This window comes from Cetorhinus maximus, unplaced genomic scaffold (genome assembly GCF_964194155.1).
Source record: "Cetorhinus maximus unplaced genomic scaffold, sCetMax3.hap1.1 HAP1_SCAFFOLD_2765, whole genome shotgun sequence".
NCBI lineage: Eukaryota > Metazoa > Chordata > Chondrichthyes > Lamniformes > Cetorhinidae > Cetorhinus > Cetorhinus maximus.
Window position 1 is genome coordinate 11,353 of NW_027598696.1, and position 19,475 is coordinate 30,827.

Below are 19,475 nucleotides of genomic sequence, written 5' to 3' on the forward strand. Positions count from 1 at the left end.
CTCTCTCTCTCTCTCTGTCTCTCTCTCTGTCTCTCTCTCTCTCTGTCTCTCTCTCTCTCTGTCTCTCTCTCTCTGTCTCTCTCTCTATGTCTCTCTCTCTATGTCTCTCTCTCTCTGTCTCTCTCTCTCTCTCTGTCTCTCTCTCTCTGTCTCTCTCTCTCTGTCTCTCTCTCTCTCTGTCTCTCTCTCTCTGTCTCTCTCTCTATGTCTCTCTCTCTCTGTCTCTCTCTCTATGTCTCTCTGTCTCTCTCTGTCTCTCTCTCTCTGTCTCTCTCTCTCTCTGTCTCTCTCTCTCTCTGTCTCTCTCTATGTCTCTCTGTCTCTCTCTCTCTGTCTCTCTCTCTCTGTCTCTCTCTCTCTGTCTCTCTCTCTCTCTCTCTCTGTCTCTCTCTCTGTCTCTCTCTGTGTCTCTCTCTCTCTGTCTCTCTCTCTCTCTCTCTCTGTCTCTCTCTCTCTGTCTCTCTCCCTGTCTCTCTCTCTCTCTGTCTCTCTCTCTCAGGGACAGTGGTCTGGATCTGTAATTGTTCAGTAATTGACTGTAAATGGCCATTTGAACCATTTGCAGTCAGTGTCATCGCTCATGGATTAGGGAGCGTGTTTAAATGGAGAGATAGTATGCACAGTAGGGAGCGTGTGTAAATGGAGCGGTGATGTGGACAGGTTAGATGTGCTTTCTGTCCACCCTCCCTCTCACAGTCTGACTCTCTCTGTTTCCTCCTCTCTCTGGCTATCTGTGTCTCTCTCTCTCCCTGACTCTGTCTCTCTCTCTCTGTTTTACTTTGTCTCTTTCTCTGTCTCTCTGTCTCCCTCCCTCCATCTCTGTCTCCCTCCCTCCATCTCTGTCTCTCTGTCTCTGTCTCTCTCTCTCTATTTTACTTTGTCTCTTTCTCTGTCTCCCTCCCTCCATCTCTGTCCCTCTCTCTCTTTCTCTCTCTCTCTCTTTCTTATCTATCTCTTTCTCTGTCTCTCTCTCTCTCTGTCTCTGTCCCTCTCTCTCTCTCTCTTTCTCTCTCTCTCTCTCTCTTTCTCTCTTTCTTTCTCTCTTTCTCTCTCTCTCTCTGTCTCTTTCCCTGTCTATCTCTCTTTTTGTCTCTATCTCTGCCTCTGTCTCTCTCTGTCCCTTTCTCTCTCTCTGTCTCTCTGTCTGGCTCTCTGTGTGTCTCTCTCTGTGTGTCTCTCTCTCTCTTCCCCTCTGTCTTTCTCCCCCTCCCTCTCTGTCTGGCTCTCTGTGTATGTGTGTGTGTCTCTCTCTCTCTGTCTCTTTCTCTGTCTCTCTCTCTCTCTGTCTGTCTCTTTCTGTGCCTCTGTCTCTCTCTGTCCCTTTCTCTCTCTCTGTCTCTCTGTCTGGCTCTCTGTGTATGTGTGTGTCTCTCTCTCTCTGTCTCACTCTCTGTCTCTCTCTCTGTGTCTCTCTCTCCCCCTCTCTGTCTCTTGTCTCTCTCTCTCTCTCTGTCCCCCTCCCTCTCTGTCTCTCTCCCTCTCTGTGCTTTTCTCTGTCTGTCTGCCTCTCTCTCTCTCTCCCTCTCCCTCTCTCTGTCTCTCTCTCTGTTTCTCTGTCTCCTGATTATTCCCCGATGACCCCCATTCCCCTGATGACAGTAATAATTCACCCCCTGACTCAGGCTGCAGCCTCCTCCCCCCCGCCGGTTTGCAGCAGTAATGGCCAGTTCCAAAGCCTCAATTAACATCTCTGCCCGCGCCACAGTCTGCAAACTGTGTTAATCCCCCTCATCTCTCTCTCACTGTCTCCACGTCTCTCTCTCTATCCCCTGTGTCCATCTTGTCCTCAACCTGTTAAAGTGAGGGGACGTGACTAAGTGACCGAGGGTCCTGCCGAGTTGGAAACAACTCTGTTGAGCTTGTCTGAAAGACACACATCATCCCAGGACTCCGCACTTACATCCTTCACTGATTTGACACAAACGGTGAACTCTCCCAGCGGCAGTGAGGACACTGGCAGACTGTCGCCGCTGTGTGAGTGGCTCATCCACAAACACAACACCCCCATTACTCCCACCCACCGGCCAACTTGAACTCCAGCACTGAGGGAGAGCCGCACTGTCGGAGGGTCAGTGCTGAGGGAGCGCCGCGCTGTCAGAGGGTCAGTGCTGAGGGAGCGCCCGCACTGTCGGAGGGTCAGTGCCGAGGGAGCGCCGCACTGTCGGAGGGTCAGTGCTGAGGGAGCGCCGCGCTGTCGGAGGGTCAGCGCTGAGGGAGCGCCGCACTGTCAGAGGGTCAGTGCTGAGGGAGAGCCGCGCTGTCGGAGGGTCAGTGCTGAGGGAGCTCCGCACTGTCGGAGGGTCAGTGTTGAGGGAGCGCCGCACTGTCGGAGGGTTGGTGCTGAGGGAGCACCGCACTTTCGGAGGGTCAGTGCTGAGGGATCACCGCACTGTCGGAGGGTCAGTACTGAGGGAGTGCTGCACTGTCGGAGGGTCAGTACTGAGGGAGTGCAGCACTGTCAGAGAGTTGCAAGAGCTGGAGGAGGTTACAGAGATAGGGAGGGTTGTAGGGGCTGGAGGAGGTTACAGATATAGGGAGGGTAATCTCTCAGTCCCTCTCTCTCTCTCAGGGAGATATCTGTACACTGACTGGTGTCTCTCAGTCCCCTCTCTCTCAGGGATATATCTGTACACTGACTGGTGTCTCTCAGTCCCCTCTCTCTCAGGGGGATATCTGTACACTGACTGGTGTCTCTCAGTCCCCTCTCTCTCTCAGGGAGATATCTGTACACTGACTGGTGTCTCTCAGTCCCCTCTCTCTCTCAGGGAGATATCTGTACACTGACTGGTGTCTCTCAGTCCCCTCTCTCTCTCTCAGGGAGATATCTGTGCACTGACTGGTGTCTCTCAGTCCCCTCTCTCTCTCTCTCACGGGGAGATATCTGTACACATCTGTCATCGACGGCGGGGCGATGACAGAAGCTGTTCGGCCTCGTTGGGCGTCCTCACCGGTGGAGTGGTTGAGCCAGTTCACCGACAGCGAGGGAACATCGCTGCCGGTGTTGGTTTTAAAGCGGCTCGTCGTCTCGGTGGGGCATCATCGCCCGTGGTCGGATCCAGGAGGGCGACTTGGTGGGGCGTCACTGTTGGTGCTGGGACGAAGTGAGGGGTGGGGGCGGGGCCCTGGTCTGGCATCATTGCCCCAGTTGGTTTGAAAGTGGAGGGCTGTTGGACTGGGTGTGGCGTCGTATGAGTAGTGAGGCAAGGAGGGCTGTTTGACTGGGTGGGGAGTCGCCGTAGTGAGACGAGGAGGGCTGTTTGACTGGGTGGGGAGTCGCCGTAGTGAGACGAGGAGGGCTGTTCAACTGGGTGTGGCAGCGTCGTAGTGAGGCGAGGAGGCTGTTCCACTGCATGAGGCTGCGCTCCCCATTGCCATGGCAACACCTGGGCCCTCAAGATGGCAGCACTACCAATCTGCCATTCCTGCCCTCCCTCCTTCCTCTCTCAAACCTGATTGGTGACTGCCTGTTGGCTCTCCGCCTTTTGATTGGCCACTTCGACGAAGATTGGCATGCTCCTCGACCAATCGACTGCCGGTTTCCGCGTGTTCCTGTCCCCGCCCCGCCCTTCAGAGCGTTTGATTGACAGCGGGTTTGTCCAATGGCCTTCCTCCCTCCAGGCTGATTGACAGGAACCTTGGCGTATCTCCTCCATTCAGCACCCGGCCTGTTGGAGGGCGGGACCGGGCCCCGCCCTAAGTCCCTCATTGGCTCTTCCCATTGATTGACGTGCCCCCTCACCATTGGGCCGCCCACCCCGACAGGTGTTGTTGTCCCGGACGCCAATTGTTGGCCATTGGCCCTCACGCACATCAATCAACTCCCTCCGTCCAATGGCTGCCATGTTTTGATCCGCCTTAACGCTGTGACGTAACGGTTGCGCGCCGGCTTGTGTTCCGATGGTTGTCCTCAGTGACCAATCAGGTGGCACCTTGTTCACGTCAATCACAACGTCCTCCGTCTCGATTGGCCAAAGTGGGGGCGGTGACACTGGTCGTCCACTTGGCCCCGCCCCACAGTTAGTCCCGCCTCCTCCCCCCACTGTCGCTTGATTGACGTCCCTTTCCACCAGTCGGGAATCGATCAGACGGATTGACGGCCACCTTACCCAATGAGCTGTCAGTTCCGGAGGGCGGGCACTCGTAACCGACCAATGAGGGTGATGGGCGTTATTCCGGCTCCAAACCTCCCACCCGCCCCCTAGTCCCCTCAGGACGTGAAGCGGCTCCAGCTGATTACCCGAGCCCCAGGCTTCATCTGGGGCCTGGTTTTGGAAAGAGAACCAGGAGGGGAGGTTAACCTGGTTTAAATAACCAGGAGGCGGGTTAACCAGGTAAAGATAACCAGGAGGATGGTTAACTGGGATTAAATAACCAGTAAGAGGTTTAACCAGGTAAAGATAACTAGGAGGAGCATTAACCAGGGTTAAATAACCAGTAAGAGGGTTAACCAGGTAAAGATAACTAGGAGGAGGATTAACCAGGGTTAAATAACCAGTAAGAGAGTTAACCAGGTAAAGATAACTAGGAGGAGGATTAACCAGGTAAAGATAACTAGGAGGAGGATTAACCAGGTAAAGATAACTAGGAGGAGGATTAACCGGGGTTAAATAACCAATAAGAGGGTTAACCAGGTAAAGATAACTAGGAGGAGGATTAACCGGGGTTAAATAACCAGTAAGAGGTTTAACCAGGTAAAGATAACTAGGAGGAGGATTAACCAGGTAAAGATAACTGGGAGGAGGATTAACCGGGGTTAAGTAACCAGTAAGAGGGTTAACCAGGTAAAGATAACTAGGAGAAGGATTAACCAGGGTTAAATAACCAGTAAGAGGGTTAACCAGGTAAAGATAACTAGGAGGATGGTTAACTGGGATTAAATAACCTGTAAGAGGGTTAACCAGGTAAAGATAGCTAGGAGGAGGATTCACCCGGGTTAAATAACCAGTAAGAGGGTTAACCAGGTAAAGATAACTAAGAGGAGGATTCACCGGGGTTAAATAACCAGTAAGAGGGTTAACCAGGTAAGGATAACTAGGAGGAGGATTAACCGGGGTTAAATAACCAGTAAGAGAGTTAACCGGGTTCACTGAACCAGTAGGAGGGTTACCCAGTTAATGAAAGCCAGGGGGACGGTTAACCGGGTGTGCGCAGGCGGCAGGAGGGTTAATCAGCTGTAAATAAACAGGAGCGCTGCTAACCAGGTCAAAGTAACAAGTTGGAGGGCTCACCGGGTAAAGAGAACCGGCAGGGGGCCCAACGGGGTGTAACTATCGAGAAAGCGGGTGAAACGAATTCGGCCCTGGTCACTGGGACGGGTTTGAGCCCGGGGGCGATGCCCCCTGCAGTCGGATAGCTGACGGGGGGGTGGGATTGCACCTGGGTGTAAGTGGGAGCTGGGCTGCTGCAGCTTATATTTAATCTCTCTCTCTCTTGTTCCCTCAGCGATGGCGACAGAGGTGAAGGCAAGCGGCCAGTCACTGGAGCAGTTCCTGCTCTTGGCCAAGACAGTGAGGGGCGCAGCGCTGGTGGCTCTGATCAATCAGCTCCTTGAGGTTCCCGGGGTCTATGTCTTCGGAGAATTCCTGGAGATACCCAACATCCAGGAGGTGAGTGTAGAGGGAGCTTGACTCTGTATCTAACCCCGTGCTGTACCTGTCCTGGGAGTGTTTGATGGGGACGGTGTAGAGGGAGCTTTACTCTGTATCTAACCCCGTGCTGTACCTGTCCTGGGAGTGTTTGATGGGGACGGTATGGAGGGAGATTTACTCTGTATCTAACCCCGTGCTGTCCCTGTCCTGGGAGTGTTTGATGGGGACGGTGTAGAGGGAGCTTTACTCTGTATCTAACCCCGTGCTGTACCTGTCCTGGGAGTGTTTGATGTGGACGGTGTAGAGGGAGCTTTACTCTGTATCTAACCTCGTTCTGTACCTGTCCTGGGAGTGTTTGATGGGGACGGTGTAGAGGGAGCTTTACTCTGTATCTAACCCTGTGCTGTACCTGTCCTGGGGGTGTTGATGGGGACAGTGTAGAGGGAGCTTTACTCTGTATCTAACCCCGTGCTGTCCCTGTCCTGGGAGTGTTTGATGGGGACGGTGTAGAGGGAGCTTTACTCTGTATCTAACCCCGTGCTGTACCTGTCCTGGGGGTGTTTGATGGGGACGGTGTAGAGGGAGCTTTACTCTGTATCTAACCCCGTGCTGTACCTGTCCTGGGAGTGTTTGATGGGGACAGTGTAGAGGGAGCTTTACTCTGTATCTAACCCCGTGCTGTACCTGTCCTGGGAGTGTTTGATGGGGACAGTGTAGAGGGAGATTTACTCTGTATCTAACCCCGTGCTGTACCTGTCCTGGGAGTGTTTGATGGGGACGGTATAGAGGGAGCTTTACTCTGCATCTAACCCCGTGCTGTACCTGTCCTGGGAGTGTTTGATGGGGACAGTGTAGAGGGAGCTTTACTCTGTATCTAACCCCGTGCTGTACCTGTCCTGGGAGTGTTTGATGGGGACGGTGTAGAGGGAGCTTTACTCTGTATCTAACCCCGTGCGTAGCTGTCCTGGGAGTGTTTGATGGGGACGGTGTAGAGGGAGATTTACTCTGTATCTAACCCCGTGCTGTACCTGTCCTGGGAGTGTTTGATGGGGACAGTGTAGAGGGAGATTTACTCTGTATCTAACCCCGTGCTGTACCTGTCCTGGGAGTGTTTGATGGGGACGGTATAGAGGGAGCTTTACTCTGCATCTAACCCCGTGCTGTACCTGTCCTGGGAGTGTTTGATGGGGACAGTGTAGAGGGAGCTTTACTCTGTATCTAACCCCGTGCTGTACCTGTCCTGGGAGTGTTTGATGGGGACGGTATAGAGGGAGCTTTACTCTGCATCTAACCCCGTGCTGTACGTGTACTGGGAGTGTTTGATGGGGACGGTGTAGAGGGAGCTTTACTCTGTATCTAACCCCGTGCGTAGCTGTCCTGGGAGTGTTTGATGGGGACGGTGTAGAGGGAGCTTTACTCTGTATCTAACCCCGTGCGTAGCTGTCCTGGGAGTGTTTGATGGGGACGGTGTGGAGGGAGATTTACTCTGTATCTAACCCCGTGCTGTACCTGTCCTGGGAGTGTTTGATGTGGACGGTGTAGAGGGAGCTTTACTCTGTATCTAACCCCGTGCTGTACCTGTCCTGGGAGTGTTTGATGTGGACGGTGTAGAGGGAGTTTACTCTGTATCTAACCCCGTGCTGTACCTGTCCTGGGAGTGTTTGATGGGGATGGTGCAGAGGGAGATTTACTCTGTATCTAACCCCGTGCGTAGCTGCCTGCTCAGAGTTGGGGAGGGTGGGTTTTAATTCTGAGCTCCCGGAAATATCAAGGGCTCAAGATTATTGGATTCGGAATAACTGTTTTTGGGAGGGGGGTGAGAGGCTGGGAGAGGAGGTGGGGTGGGAATGTTGGGTGGAATTGGGGGAGAGGGAAGGGGTGGAATTGGGGGAGAGGGAAGGGGTGGAATTGGGGGAGAGGGAAGGGGTGGAATTGGAGGAGAGGGAAAGAGGGGGGTGCAATTCGGGGAGAGAGAAAGAGGGGGAGAGAGAAAGAGGGGGAGAGGGAGTTGAGGGAGAGGGAGTTGAGGGAGAGAGAGGGAGGGAATTGAGAGAGAGAGAGGGAGGGAATTGAGAGAGAGAGAGGGAGGGAATTGAGGGAGAGAGAGGGAGGGAATTGAGAGAGAGAGAGGGAGGGAATTGAGAGAGAGAGAGGGAGGGAATTGAGAGAGAGAGAGGGAGGGAATTGAGAGAGAGAGAGGGAGGGAATTGAGAGAGAGAGAGGGGAGGGAATTGAGAGAGAGAGAGGGAGGAATTGAGAGAGAGAGAGGGAGGGAATTGAGAGAGAGAGAGGGAGGGAATTGAGAGAGAGAGAGAGGGAGGGAATTGAGAGAGAGAGAGAGGGAGGGAATTGAGAGAGAGAGAGGGAGGGAATTGAGAGAGAGAGAGGGAGGGAATTGAGGGTGGGAGAGAGAGAGAGGGAATTGAGGGTGGGAGAGAGAGAGAGGGAATTGAGGGTGGGAGAGAGAGAGAGGGAATTGAGGGTGGGAGAGGAGAGAGAGGGAATTGAGGGTGGGAGAGAGAGAGAGGGAATTGAGGGTGGGAGAGAGAGAGAGGGAATTGAGGGTGGGAGAGAGAGAGAGGGAATTGAGGGTGGGAGAGAGAGAGAGGGAATTGAGGGTGGGAGAGAGAGAGAGGGAATTGAGGGTGGGAGAGAGAGAGAGGGAATTGAGGGTGGGAGAGAGAGAGAGGGAATTGAGGGTGGGAGAGAGAGAGAGGGAATTGAGGGTGGGAGAGAGAGAGAGGGAATTGAGGGTGGGAGAGAGAGAGAGGGAATTGAGGGTGGGAGAGAGAGAGAGAGGGAATTGAGGGTGGGAGAGAGAGAGAGGGAATTGAGGGTGGGAGAGAGAGAGAGGGAATTGAGGGAGAGAGAGAGAGAGAGGGAATTGAGGGAGAGAGAGGAGAATTGAGGGAGAGAGAGGGAATTGAGGGAGAGCGAGAGAGAGGAATTGAGGGAGCGAGAGAGAGGGAATTGAGGGAGAGCGAGAGAGAGGGAATTGAGGGAGAGCGAGAGAGAGGGAATTGAGGGAGAGCGAGAGAGGGAATTGAGGGAGAGAGAGAGAGGGAATTGAGGGAGAGAGAGAGAGGGAATTGAGGGAGAGAGAGAGAGGGAATTGAGGGAGAGAGAGAGGGAATTGAGGGAGAGAGAGAGGGAATTGAGGGAGAGAGAGAGGGAATTGAGGGGAGAGAGAGAGAGGGAATTGAGGGAGAGAGAGAGAGAGGGAATTGAGGGAGAGAGAGAGAGAGGGAATTGAGGGAGAGAGAGAGAGAGGGAATTGAGGGAGAGAGAGAGAGAGGGAATTGAGGGAGAGAGAGAGAGAGGGAATTGAGGGAGAGAGAGAGAGGGAATTGAGGGAGAGATTGAGGGAGAGAGATTGAGGGAGAGAGGGAGAGAGAATTGAGGGAGAGAGAGGGAATTGAGGGAGAGAGAGGGAATTGAGGGAGAGAGAGGGAATTGAGGGAGAGAGAGGGAATTGGAGGGAGAGAGAGGAATTGAGAGAGAGAGAGGGAATTGAGAGGGAGAGGGAATTGAGGGAGAAAGAGAGGGAATTGAGGGAGAAAGAGAGGGAATTGAGGAGAAAGAGAGGGATTGAGGGAGAGAGAGAGGGGGGGAATTGGGAGAGAGAGAGAGGGAATTGAGGGAGAGAGAGAGGGAATTGAGGGAGAGAGAGAGGGAATTGAGGGAGAAAGAGAGGGAATGGAGGGAGAGAGAGGGAATTGAGGGAGAGAGAGAGGGGGAATTGATGGGAAGAGAGGGAGAGGGAATTGAGGGAGAGAGAGAGAGAGAGGGAATTGGCGGGGAGAGAGAGGGAGAATGGGGAGCGAGAGGCAGAGGGTGGGAATGGGGGGTGACAGAGAGAGACGAAAGTGGAGATGTGGGGAGGAGGTGGGGGTGAGGGGAAACGCGGGAGTGGGGAAGGGGTGAGTGTCGGAGGGGGAGACGGGGGCTGAATGGAGGGGTTCCTGGGACAAGCCGGGTGCCCCAGGGAGACCTGGAGGGGCTGATTGGAGGGTGTTAGTCAGGGTGTGGACGCTGGATCTGAAATGTAACCTTGTCCCTCTCTCTCTGTCTGTCTGTCCACAGTTAATGACCGGTCCCTACGCCCCATCCTATCAGCTCCTGAGCCTGTTCGCATATGGAACATTTTCAGATTACATGGGTGAGTGAGTTCAGAGTGACCACAGCGTAATATACACACTGCCCCTCACTGGGGTACGGGTCCCACACACACACACTGACTCTCACTGGGGTACGGGACACACACACACACACTGACTCTCACTGGGGTACGGGTCCCACACACACACTGACTCTCACTGGGGTACGGGTCCCACACACACACTGACTCTCACTGGGGTACGGGTCCCACACACACACTGACTCTCACTGGGGTACGGGTCCCACACACACACTGACTCTCACTGGGGTACGGGTCCCACATACACACACTGACTCTCACTGGGGTATGGGTCCCACACACACACTGACTCTCACTGGGGTACGGGTCCCACACACACACACTGACTCTCACTGGGGTACGGGTCCCACACACACACTGACTCTCACTGGGGTACGGGTCCCACACACACACTGACTCTCACTGGGGTACGGGTCCCAAACACACACTGACTCTCACTGGGGTACGGGTCCCACACACACACACTGACTCTCACTGGGGTACGGGTCCCACACACACACACTGACTCTCACTGGGGTATGGGTCCCTCACACACACTGACTCTCACTGGGGTACGGGTCCCACACACACACTGACTCTCACTGGGGTACGGGTCCCACACACACACTGACTCTCACTGGGGTACGGGTCCCACACACACACTGACTCTCACTGGGGTACGGGTCCCACACACACACACTGACTCTCACTGGGGTACGGGTCCCACACACACACACTGACTCTCACTGGGGTACGGGTCCCACACACACACTGACTCTCACTGGGGCACGGGTCCCACACACACACACTGACTCTCACTGGGGTACGGGTCCCACACACACACTGACTCTCACTGGGGTACGGGTCCCACACACACACACTGACTCTCACTGGGAGTGCTGGGAGCTTAAGGATGGGGAGGTGGGGAGTGGTTACACTGTCAGGGTAGTGTAGAGGGAGCTCTGTATTGTACCTGTCCCTGGGAGTGCTCGATGCTGACACTGGGTATAAAGTGGGGAGGGGGTTACACTGTCAGGGTAGTGTAGAGGGAGCTCTGTATTGTACCTGTCCCTGGGAGTGCTCGATGCTGATCCTGGGTATTGGGTAGGGGGGTGTATATGGAGTCGGGGACTGTGCTGATGGTTGTCCAGCTGATGTCTTTCTATCTGTTGTGTCTCCCCTCTAGCCAATGCGGCCACTTTGCCCACACTGACCACTGCTCAGAAGAATAAACTGAGGCATTTATCGATCGTGACTATGGCCGACAGAGTGAAGGTCTGTATCTCGACCGTGAGAGAGAGAGAGGTAGGGGAGTGGGGAGAGAGTGACTGCCAAGGAGGGAGGACTGCCAACTCTCCCTCCCTCGCCGCCTCCCTCCCTTGCCCCGTTCCTCCCTCGTTCGTTCCCTCCCTCCCTCGTTCGTTCCCTCCCTCCCTCGTTCGTTCCCTCCCTCCCTCGTTCGTTCCCTCCCTCGTTCGTTCCCTCCCTCCCTCGTTCGTTCCCTCCCTCGTTCGTTCGTTCCCTCCCTCCCTCGTTCGTTCCCTCCCTCCCTCGTTCGTTCCCTCCCTCCCTCGTTCGTTCCCTCCCTCCCTCGTTCGTTCCCTCCCTCCCTCGTTCGTTCCCTCCCTCGTTCGTTCCCTCCCTCGTTCGTTCCCTCCCTCCCTCGTTCGTTCGTTCCCTCCCTCCCTCCCTCGTTCGTTCCCTCCCTCCCTCCCTCGTTCGTTCCCTCCCTCGTTCGTTCCCTCCCTCCCTCGTTCCCTCCCTCCCTCCCTCCCTCGTTCCCTCCCTCCCTCCCTCGTTCGTTCCCTCCCTCCCTCCCTCGTTCGTTCCCTCCCTCCCTCGTTCGTTCCCTCCCTCCCTCCCTCGTTCGTTCCCTCCCTCCCTCCCTCGTTCGTTCCCTCCCTCCCTCCCTCGTTCGTTCCCTTCCTCCCTCCCTCGTTCGTTCCCTCCCTCCCTCGTTCGTTCCCTCCCTCGTTCCCTCCCTCCCTCGTTCGTTCCCTCCCTCCCTCCCTCGTTCGTTCCCTCCCTCCCTCCCTCGTTCGTTCCCTCCCTCGTTCGTTCCCTCCCTCGTTCGTTCCCTCCCTCGTTCGTTCGTTCCCTCCCTCGTTCGTTCCCTCCCTCGTTCGTTCCCTCCCTCGTTCGTTCCCTCCCTCCCTCGTTCGTTCCCTCCCTCCCTCGTTCGTTCCCTCCCTCCCTCGTTCGTTCCCTCCCTCCCTCGTTCGTTCGTTCCCTCCCTCGTTCGTTCGTTCCCTCCCTCGTTCGTTCGTTCCCTCCCTCGTTCGTTCGTTCGTTCCCTCGTTCGTTCGTTCGTTCCCTCGTTCGTTCGTTCCCTCCGTCGTTCGTTCGTTCCCTCCCTCGTTCGTTCCCTCCCTCCCTCGTTCGTTCCCTCCCTCCCTCCCTCGTTCGTTCCCTCCCTCCCTCCCTCGTTCGTTCCCTCCCTCCCTCCCTCGTTCGTTCGTTCCCTCCCTCCCTCCCTCACTCGTTCCCTCCCTCCCTCGCTCGTTCCCTCCCTCCCTCGCTCGTTCCCTCCCTCCCTCGTTCGTTCCCTCCTTCCCTCCCTCGTTCGTTCCCTCCCTCCCTCCCTCGTTCGTTCCCTCCCTCCCTCGTTCGTTCCCTCCCTCCCTCGTTCGTTCCCTCCCTCCCTCGTTCCCTCCCTCCCTCCCTTGTTCGTTCCCTCCCTCCCTCGTTCCCTCCCTCGTTTGTTCCCTCGTTCATTCGTTCGTTCCCTCCCTCCCTACCTCGTTCGTTCCCTCTCTCCCTCGTTCGTTCCCTCCCTCCCTCCCTCGTTCGTTCCCTCCCTCCCTCCCTCGTTCGTTCCCTCCCTCCCTCCCTCGTTCGTTCCCTCCCTCCCTCCCTCGTTCGTTCCCTCCCTCCCTCGTACGTTCCCTCCCTCCCTCGTTCGTTCCCTCCCTCCCTCGTTCCCTCCCTCCCTCCCTTGTTCGTTCCCTCCCTCCCTCGTTTGTTCCCTCGTTCATTCGTTCGTTCCCTCCCTCCCTACCTCGTTCGTTCCCTCTCTCCCTCGTTCGTTCCTTCCCTCCCTCCCTCGTTCCCTCCCTCCCTCCCTCGTTCGTTCCCTCCCTCCCTCGTTCCCTCCCTCGTTCGTTCCCTCGTTCATTCGTTCGTTCCCTCCCTCCCTCCCTCGCTCGTTCCCTCCCTCCCTCGCTCGTTCCCCCCCTCCCTCGTTCGTTCCCTCCCTCCCTCGTTCGTTCCCTCCCTCCCTCGTTCGTTCCCTCCCTCCCTCGTTCGTTCCCTCCCTCCCTCGTTCGTTCCCTCCCTCCCTCGTTCGTTCCCTCCCTCCCTCGTTCGTTCACTCCCTCCCTCGTTCGTTCCCTCCCTCCCTCGTTCGTTCCCTCCCTCCCTCGTTCGTTCCCTCCCTCCCTCGTTCGTTCCCTCCCTCCCTCGTTCGTTCCCTCCCTCCCTCGTTCGTTCCCTCCCTCCCTCGTTCGTTCCCTCCCTCCCTCGTTCGTTCCCTCCCTCCCTCGTTCGTTCCCTCCCTCCCTCGTTCGTTCCCTCCCTCCCTCGTTCGTTCCCTCCCTCCCTCGTTCGTTCCCTCCCTCGTTCGTTCCCTCCCTCCCTCCCTCGTTCGTTCCCTCCCTCCCTCCCTCGTTCGTTCCCTCCCTCCCTCCCTCGTTCGTTCCTCCCTCCCTCCCTCGTTCGTTCCCTCCCTCCCTCGTTCGTTCGTTCCCTCCCTCCCTCGTTCGTTCGTTCCCTCCCTCCCTCGTTCGTTCGTTCCCTCCCTCCCTCGTTCGTTCGTTCCCTCCCTCCCTCGTTCGTTCCCTCCCTCCCTCCCTCGTTCGTTCCCTCCCTCCCTCCCTCGTTCGTTCCCTCCCTCCCTCGCTCGTTCCCCCCTCCCTCACTCGTTCCCCCCCCTCCCTCACTCGTTCCCCCCCCTCCCTTGCTCCCTCCCTCCCTCGAGCCATCCCCTCCCTACCTCGCAGCCCGTCTCTCACTCTCTCCCTCTCGCCCCATGCCTCCCTCGCTCCCTCCCTCCCTCTCTCAACCCGTCTCTCTCTCTCTCTCTCCCTCTCAGTGTATTCCGTACTCAGTGCTACTCCTGGAACTGGAGCTCAAGAACCTGCGGGAGCTGGAGGACCTCATCATCGAGGCCATCTACGCGGACATCGTCCAAGGCAAGCTGGACCAGAGGAACCAGGTACTGGAAGTGGACTGCAGCATTGGGAGAGACATCAGACCCCAGGACATCAGCACCATGGCTAGGACACTGCAGGAGTGGTACGTGTGGACCGAGAGAGCCTGAGAATGTGGATCACAGCTACTCGGGGCCCTTAACATTCATTCACGGGGATGTGGGCCTCGCTGGCCGGGCCCAGCATTTATTGCCCGTCCCTAATTGCCCCCCTCGAGAAGGTGGGGGTGAGCCGCCTTCTTGAACTGCTGCAGTCCCCGTGTGGTGTAGGTACACCCACGGCGCTGTTAGGGAGGGAGTTCCAGGATTTTGTCCCCTGTGTGGTGTAGGTACACCCACGGCGCTGTTAGGGAGGGAGTTCCAGGATTTTGTCCATGTGGTGTAGGTACACCCGCGGCGCTGTTAGGGAGGGAGTTCCAGGATTTTGTCCCGTGTGGTGTAGGTACACCCACGGCGCTGTTAGGGAGGGAGTTCCAGGATTTTGTCCCGTGTGGTGTAGGTACAGCCACGGCGCTGTTAGGGAGGGAGTTCCAGGATTTTGTCCCGTGTGGTGTAGGTACACCCACGGCGCTGTTAGGGAGGGAGTTCCAGGATTTTGACCCAGTGACAGTGAAGGAACGGCCGATATATTCCCAAGTCGGGATGGTGAGTGGCTCGGAGGGGAACTTCCAGGTGGTGGGTGTTCCCCATGTGTCTGCTGCCCTCGTCCTTCTAGATGGGCGCGGGTCGTGGGTTTGGGCGGCGCTGTCGAAGGAGCCTTGGCGAGTTGCTGCAGTGCATCTTGTAGATGGTACACACGCTGCTGCCCCTGTGCGTCGGTGGTGGAGGGAGTGAATGTTTGTGGATGGGGTGCCGATCGAGCGGGGGCTGCTTTGTCCTGGACGGTGTCGAGCTTCTCGAGTGTTGTGGGAGCTGCAACTCATCCAGGCAAGTGGGGAGTGTCCCATCACACTCCTGACTTGTGCCTTGTAGATGGTGGACAGGCTTTGGTGGGGGAGTCAGGAGGTGAGTGACTCTCCGCAGGATTCCCAGCCTCTGACCTGCTCTTGTAGCCACAGTATTTATCTGGCTGGTCCCAGTTCAGTTTCTGGTCAATGGTAACCCCCAGGATGTTGATAGTGGGGGATTCAGTGATGGTGATGCCATTGAACGTCAAGGGGACGATGGTTAGATTGAGGGTGTGTGGATGAGTTGGGGAGGGGAGGAGGTGGGGGAGGGGCATAGGATCCTGTGTGTAGTCGCTTGATACCTGATCTCTCTCTCTCTCTCTCTCTCTCTCCCTCGCTCCCCCTTTCACCTCCCCTCCCACTCGCTCGCCCTGCCTCGCTTACCGTGCGCGCTCTCCCCCTCTCTCTCCCTCCCGCTCTCTCTCTCCCTCCCGCTCTCTCTCCCTCCCGCTCTCTCTCCCTCCCGCTCTCTCTCCCTCCCGCTCTCTCTCCCTCCCGCTCTCTCTCCCTCCCGCTCTCTCTCCCTCCCGCTCTCTCTCCCTCCCGCTCTCTCTCCCTCCCGCTCTCTCTCCCTCCCGCTCTCTCTCCCTCCCGCTCTCTCTCCCCCCCGCTCTCTCTCCCCCCCGCTCTCTCTCCCTCCCGCTCTCTCTCCCTCCCGCTCTCTCTCCCTCCCGCTCTCTCTCCCTCCCGCTCTCTCTCCCTCCCGCTCTCTCTCCCTCCCGCTGTCTCTCTCGCGCTCTCTCTCTTGTGCTCTCGCGCTCTCTCTCTCTCACTCTCGCGCTCTCTCTCTCGCTCTCTCTCGCGCTCTCTCTCACTCTCTCGCTCTCACGCTCTCGCTCTCACGCTCTCTCTCGCTCTCACGCTCTCTCTCGCTCTCACGCTCTCTCTCGCTCTCACGCTCTCTCTCGCTCTCACGCTCTCTCTCGCTCTCACGCTCTCTCACGCTCTCTCTCGCTCTCTCTCTCCCCCCCCGCTCTCTCTCGCTCTCTCTCGCTCTCTCTCGCTCTCTCTCGCTCTCTCTCGCTCTCTCTCTCGCTCTCTCTCTCGCTCTCTCTCACACTCTCTCTCTTGCTCTCTCTCTCTCTGTCTCTCTCTCTCTCCCCCCTCTCTCGCTCTCTCTCGCTGTCTCTCGCTGTCTCTCGCGCTGTCTCTCGCTATCTCTCGCGCTGTCTCTCGCGCTGTCTCTCGCGCTGTCTCTCGCGCTCTCTCTCTCGCGCTCCCTCTCTCTCGCGCTCCCTCTCTCTCGCTCTCCCTCTCTCTCGCTCTCCCTCTCTCTCGCTCTCCCTCTCTCTCGCTCTCCCTCTCTCTCGCTCTCCCTCTCTCTCGCTCTCCCTCTCTCTCGCTCTCCCTCTCTCTCGCTCTCCCTCTCACTCGCTCTCCCTCTCTCTCGCTCTCCCTCTCTCTCGCTCTCCCTCTCTCTCGCTCTCCCTCTCACTCGCTGTCCCTCTCTCTCGCTCTCCCTCTCTCTCGCTCTCCCTCTCTCTCGCTCTCCCTCTCCCTCTCTCTCGCTCTCCCTCTCTCTCGCTCTCCCTCTCTCTCGCTCTCCCTCTCTCTCGCTCACACCCTCAGGTGCAACAGTTGTGAAGCTGTCCTGATCGGTATTGAGGATCAGATTGGACGTGCCGACCAGTACAAGGAGCATCAGCTGAAGGTCAAGCAGCAGGTGGAGAGTGAGGTTTGTAACCGCACGTCCTCTCCCAGGGGGAATCCCACCCTCTCCCCCCACACCGCCCGGGAGACCCTCCCCCCGAGCATCCCAGCATGGGGACATCACCAGGGGGACCGCGTAGAGGGAGCTTTACTCTGTGTCTAACCCCGTGCTGTACCTGTCCTGGGAGTGTTTGATGGGGGACGGTGTAGAGGGAGCTTTACTCTGTATCTAACCCCGTGCTGTACCTGTCCTGGGAGTGTTTGATGTGGACGGTGTAGAGGGAGCTTTACTCTGTATCTAACCCCGTGCTGTACCTGTCCTGGGAGTGTTTGATGTGGACGGTGTAGAGGGAGCTTTACTCTGTATCTAACCCCGTGCTGTACCTGTCCTGGGAGTGTTTGATGGGGACAGTGTAGAGGGAGCTTTACTCTGTATCTAACCCCGTGCTGTACCTGTCCTGGGAGTGTTTGATGGGGACAGTGTGGAGGGAGCTTTACTCTGTATCTAACCCCGTGCTGTACCTGTCCTGGGAGTGTTTGATGGGGACGGTGTAGAGGGAGCTTTACTCTGTATCTAACCCCGTGCTGTACCTGTCCTGGGAGTGTTTGATGGGGACAGTGTAGAGGGAGCTTTACTCTGTATCTAACCCCGTGCTGTACCTGTCCTGGGATTGTTTGATGGGGACGGTGTAGAGGGAGCTTTACTCTGTATCTAACCCCGTGCTGTATCTGTCCTGGGAGTGTTTGATGGGGACAGTGTAGAGGGAGCTTTACTCTGTATCTAACCCCGTGCTGTACCTGTCCTGGGAGTGTTTGAGCCGCTCTCTCTCTCTCTCTCTGTCTGGCCTCCCCCCTCTCAGATCGTGAACCTGAAGAAGACCTTGAAGGCCAGCGGCGGCGCCCCCCAGGAGTCCGAGCAGCACGTGATGGAGACCCGGGAGCCTGCACCCCCTCAGGACCAGCGCCTGTCCACCAAGAAGGCCTCCAAGGTGAAAGGGTGAGTGTCAGAGGTCACGACCCCAAGTTGGGGGTGCCCCTTCGGCCACTTGGGCCTCCTCCTGTTCCTGTGTAACAGGCTCGAGAGGGGCTGAATGGGCCTCCTCCTGTTCCCTGTGTAACAGGCTCGAGAGGGGCTGAATGGCCTCCCCCTGTTCCTGTGTAACAGGCTCGAGAGGGGCTGAATGGGCCTCCTCCTGTTCAGTGCCCGGGGGTTAATAACTGGATCTCTCTCTGTTTCTGTTTCAGGCTTCGGGGAAGTGGGAAGATCTGGTCCAAGTCAAATTAATTTCTCATCTTCCAATCAATGCTTTTCCACTCGCTGTCTCACTACCTGTCCCTCCCTCTCCCTCTCTCTCGCTCTCTCCCTCTCTCTCCCCTCCCTCCATCTGTCTGCCTCTCTCCCCTCCCTCTCTGTGCCTCTCTCTCTCTCTACCCCCCAGCTCTCTCTGCCTCTCTCCCCCTCCCTCTATCTCCTCCTCTCTCTGTCTGCCTCTCTCCCTCCCACTCTCTGTGCCCCTCTCCCCTGCTCTCTGTCTCTCTCTCTCTCTCTCTCTCTCTACCCCCCCAGCTCTCTCTCCCCCTCCCTCTAATTCCTCCTCTCTCTGTGCCTCTATCCCTCCCTCTCTCTCTGCCTCTCTCCCTCCCTCTCTCTGTGCCTCTCTCCCCTGCTCTCTTTTCCTCTCTCTCTCTATACCCCCCCAGCTCTCTCTGCCTCTCTCCCCCTCCCTCTATCTCCTCCTCTCTCTCCCTCCCTCTCTCTGTGCCTCTCTCCCCTGCTCTCTTTCCCTCTCTCTGTCTCTCTCTCTTCCCCCCCCAGCTCTCTCTGCCTCTCTCCCCCTCCCTCTATCTCCTCCTCTCTCTCCCTCCCTCTCTCTGTGCCTCTCTCCCCTGCTCTCTTTCCCTCTCTCTCTCTCTCTCTCTTCCCCCCCCCAGCTCTCTCTGCCTCTCTCCCCCTCCCTCTATCTCCTCTCTCTGTCTGCCTCTCTCCCTCCCTCTCTCTGTGCCTCTCTCCCCTGCTCTCTTTGCTCCTCTCTCTCTCTATACCCCCCAACTCTCTCTGCCTCTCTCCCGCTTCCTCTATCTCCTCCTCTCTCTGTCTGCCTCTCTCCCTCCTTCTCTCTGTGCCTCTCTCCCCTGCTCTCTTTTCACTCTCTCTCTCTCTACCCCCCAGCTCTCTCTGTCTCTCTCTCCCTTCCTCTATCTCCTCCTCTCTCTGCCTCTCTCCCTCCCTCTCTCTCTCTCTGTGCCTCTCTCTCTTTCTCCCACTCCCCTCCCTTTCTCTGTCTGCCTCTCTCCCCCACCAATCTCTTTGCCTCCCCTCTCTCTCTATCTCTCTCCCTCTCTTCCCCCTCTCCCTAACCTCCATTTCTCTCTGCTTCTCCCCCTCCCTCCCCTCTGCTCTTTCCCCATGTGTGAACCCTGCCTGATCAACGATACCCTGTGCTAGTCGGCGTATGGACATACCGCAGCTGGGGCAGTGTGTGTGTGTGTGTGTGTGTGTGAACTGTGACGGGGAACCCTGCCTGGAGACCAGGAACGAGAGGAGCCCAGGTTGAGGACACGGCGTCTGTTGACCCTCTGGCGATACCGCACTGAGAAGCAGGGGCTGAATACCCCCTCTGCGCCCGGGAGCTAAGCGGGGTCAGAGTGCTCGGAGTCTTCACTCCACACTTGTGGAAGTGTGACTGTTCGCAGGATGAAATTCCCTATCTCTCTCTCTCTCTCTCCCTCTCTCTCTCGGGAAATCAAAACATTAAAATATTTTAGAGCTTCAATGAATTCTACGCATTCCCTTGTCTTCTCTGTGTCCGTGTACGTCCGAGGGTGATGGAGAGGGAGCTCTGTATTGTACCTGTCCCTGGGAGTGCTCGATGCTGACACTGGGTATAAAGTGGGGAGGGTTACACTGTCAGGGTAGTGTAGAGGGAGCTCTGTATTGTACCTGTCCCTGGGAGTGCTCGATGCTG

General features: G+C 57.0%; 1 protein-coding gene across 3 annotated transcripts; it reads left to right on the forward strand.

Annotated features, from left to right (window-relative positions):
* Positions 1–2,078: 2,078 nt before the first annotated feature.
* cops7a (COP9 constitutive photomorphogenic homolog subunit 7A) lies at positions 2,079–18,988 on the forward strand. 3 transcript variants are annotated; one of them, XM_078537662.1, is made up of 8 exons: positions 2,079–2,101; positions 5,443–5,606; positions 9,672–9,747; positions 10,952–11,040; positions 13,796–13,998; positions 16,429–16,534; positions 17,370–17,506; positions 17,755–18,988. In XM_078537662.1, the coding sequence occupies exons 2-8, from the start codon at positions 5,445–5,447 to the stop codon at positions 17,792–17,794; spliced, it is 813 nt and encodes a 270-aa protein (XP_078393788.1). In that variant the 5' UTR covers positions 2,079–2,101; positions 5,443–5,444; the 3' UTR covers positions 17,795–18,988. The 3 variants fall into 3 exon arrangements, with proteins under 3 accessions (XP_078393788.1, XP_078393785.1, XP_078393786.1); XM_078537659.1 differs by lacking the exon at positions 2,079–2,101 and adding an exon at positions 4,176–4,331; XM_078537660.1 differs by lacking the exon at positions 2,079–2,101 and adding an exon at positions 4,698–4,721.
* The last annotated feature ends 487 nt before the right edge of the window (positions 18,989–19,475 follow it).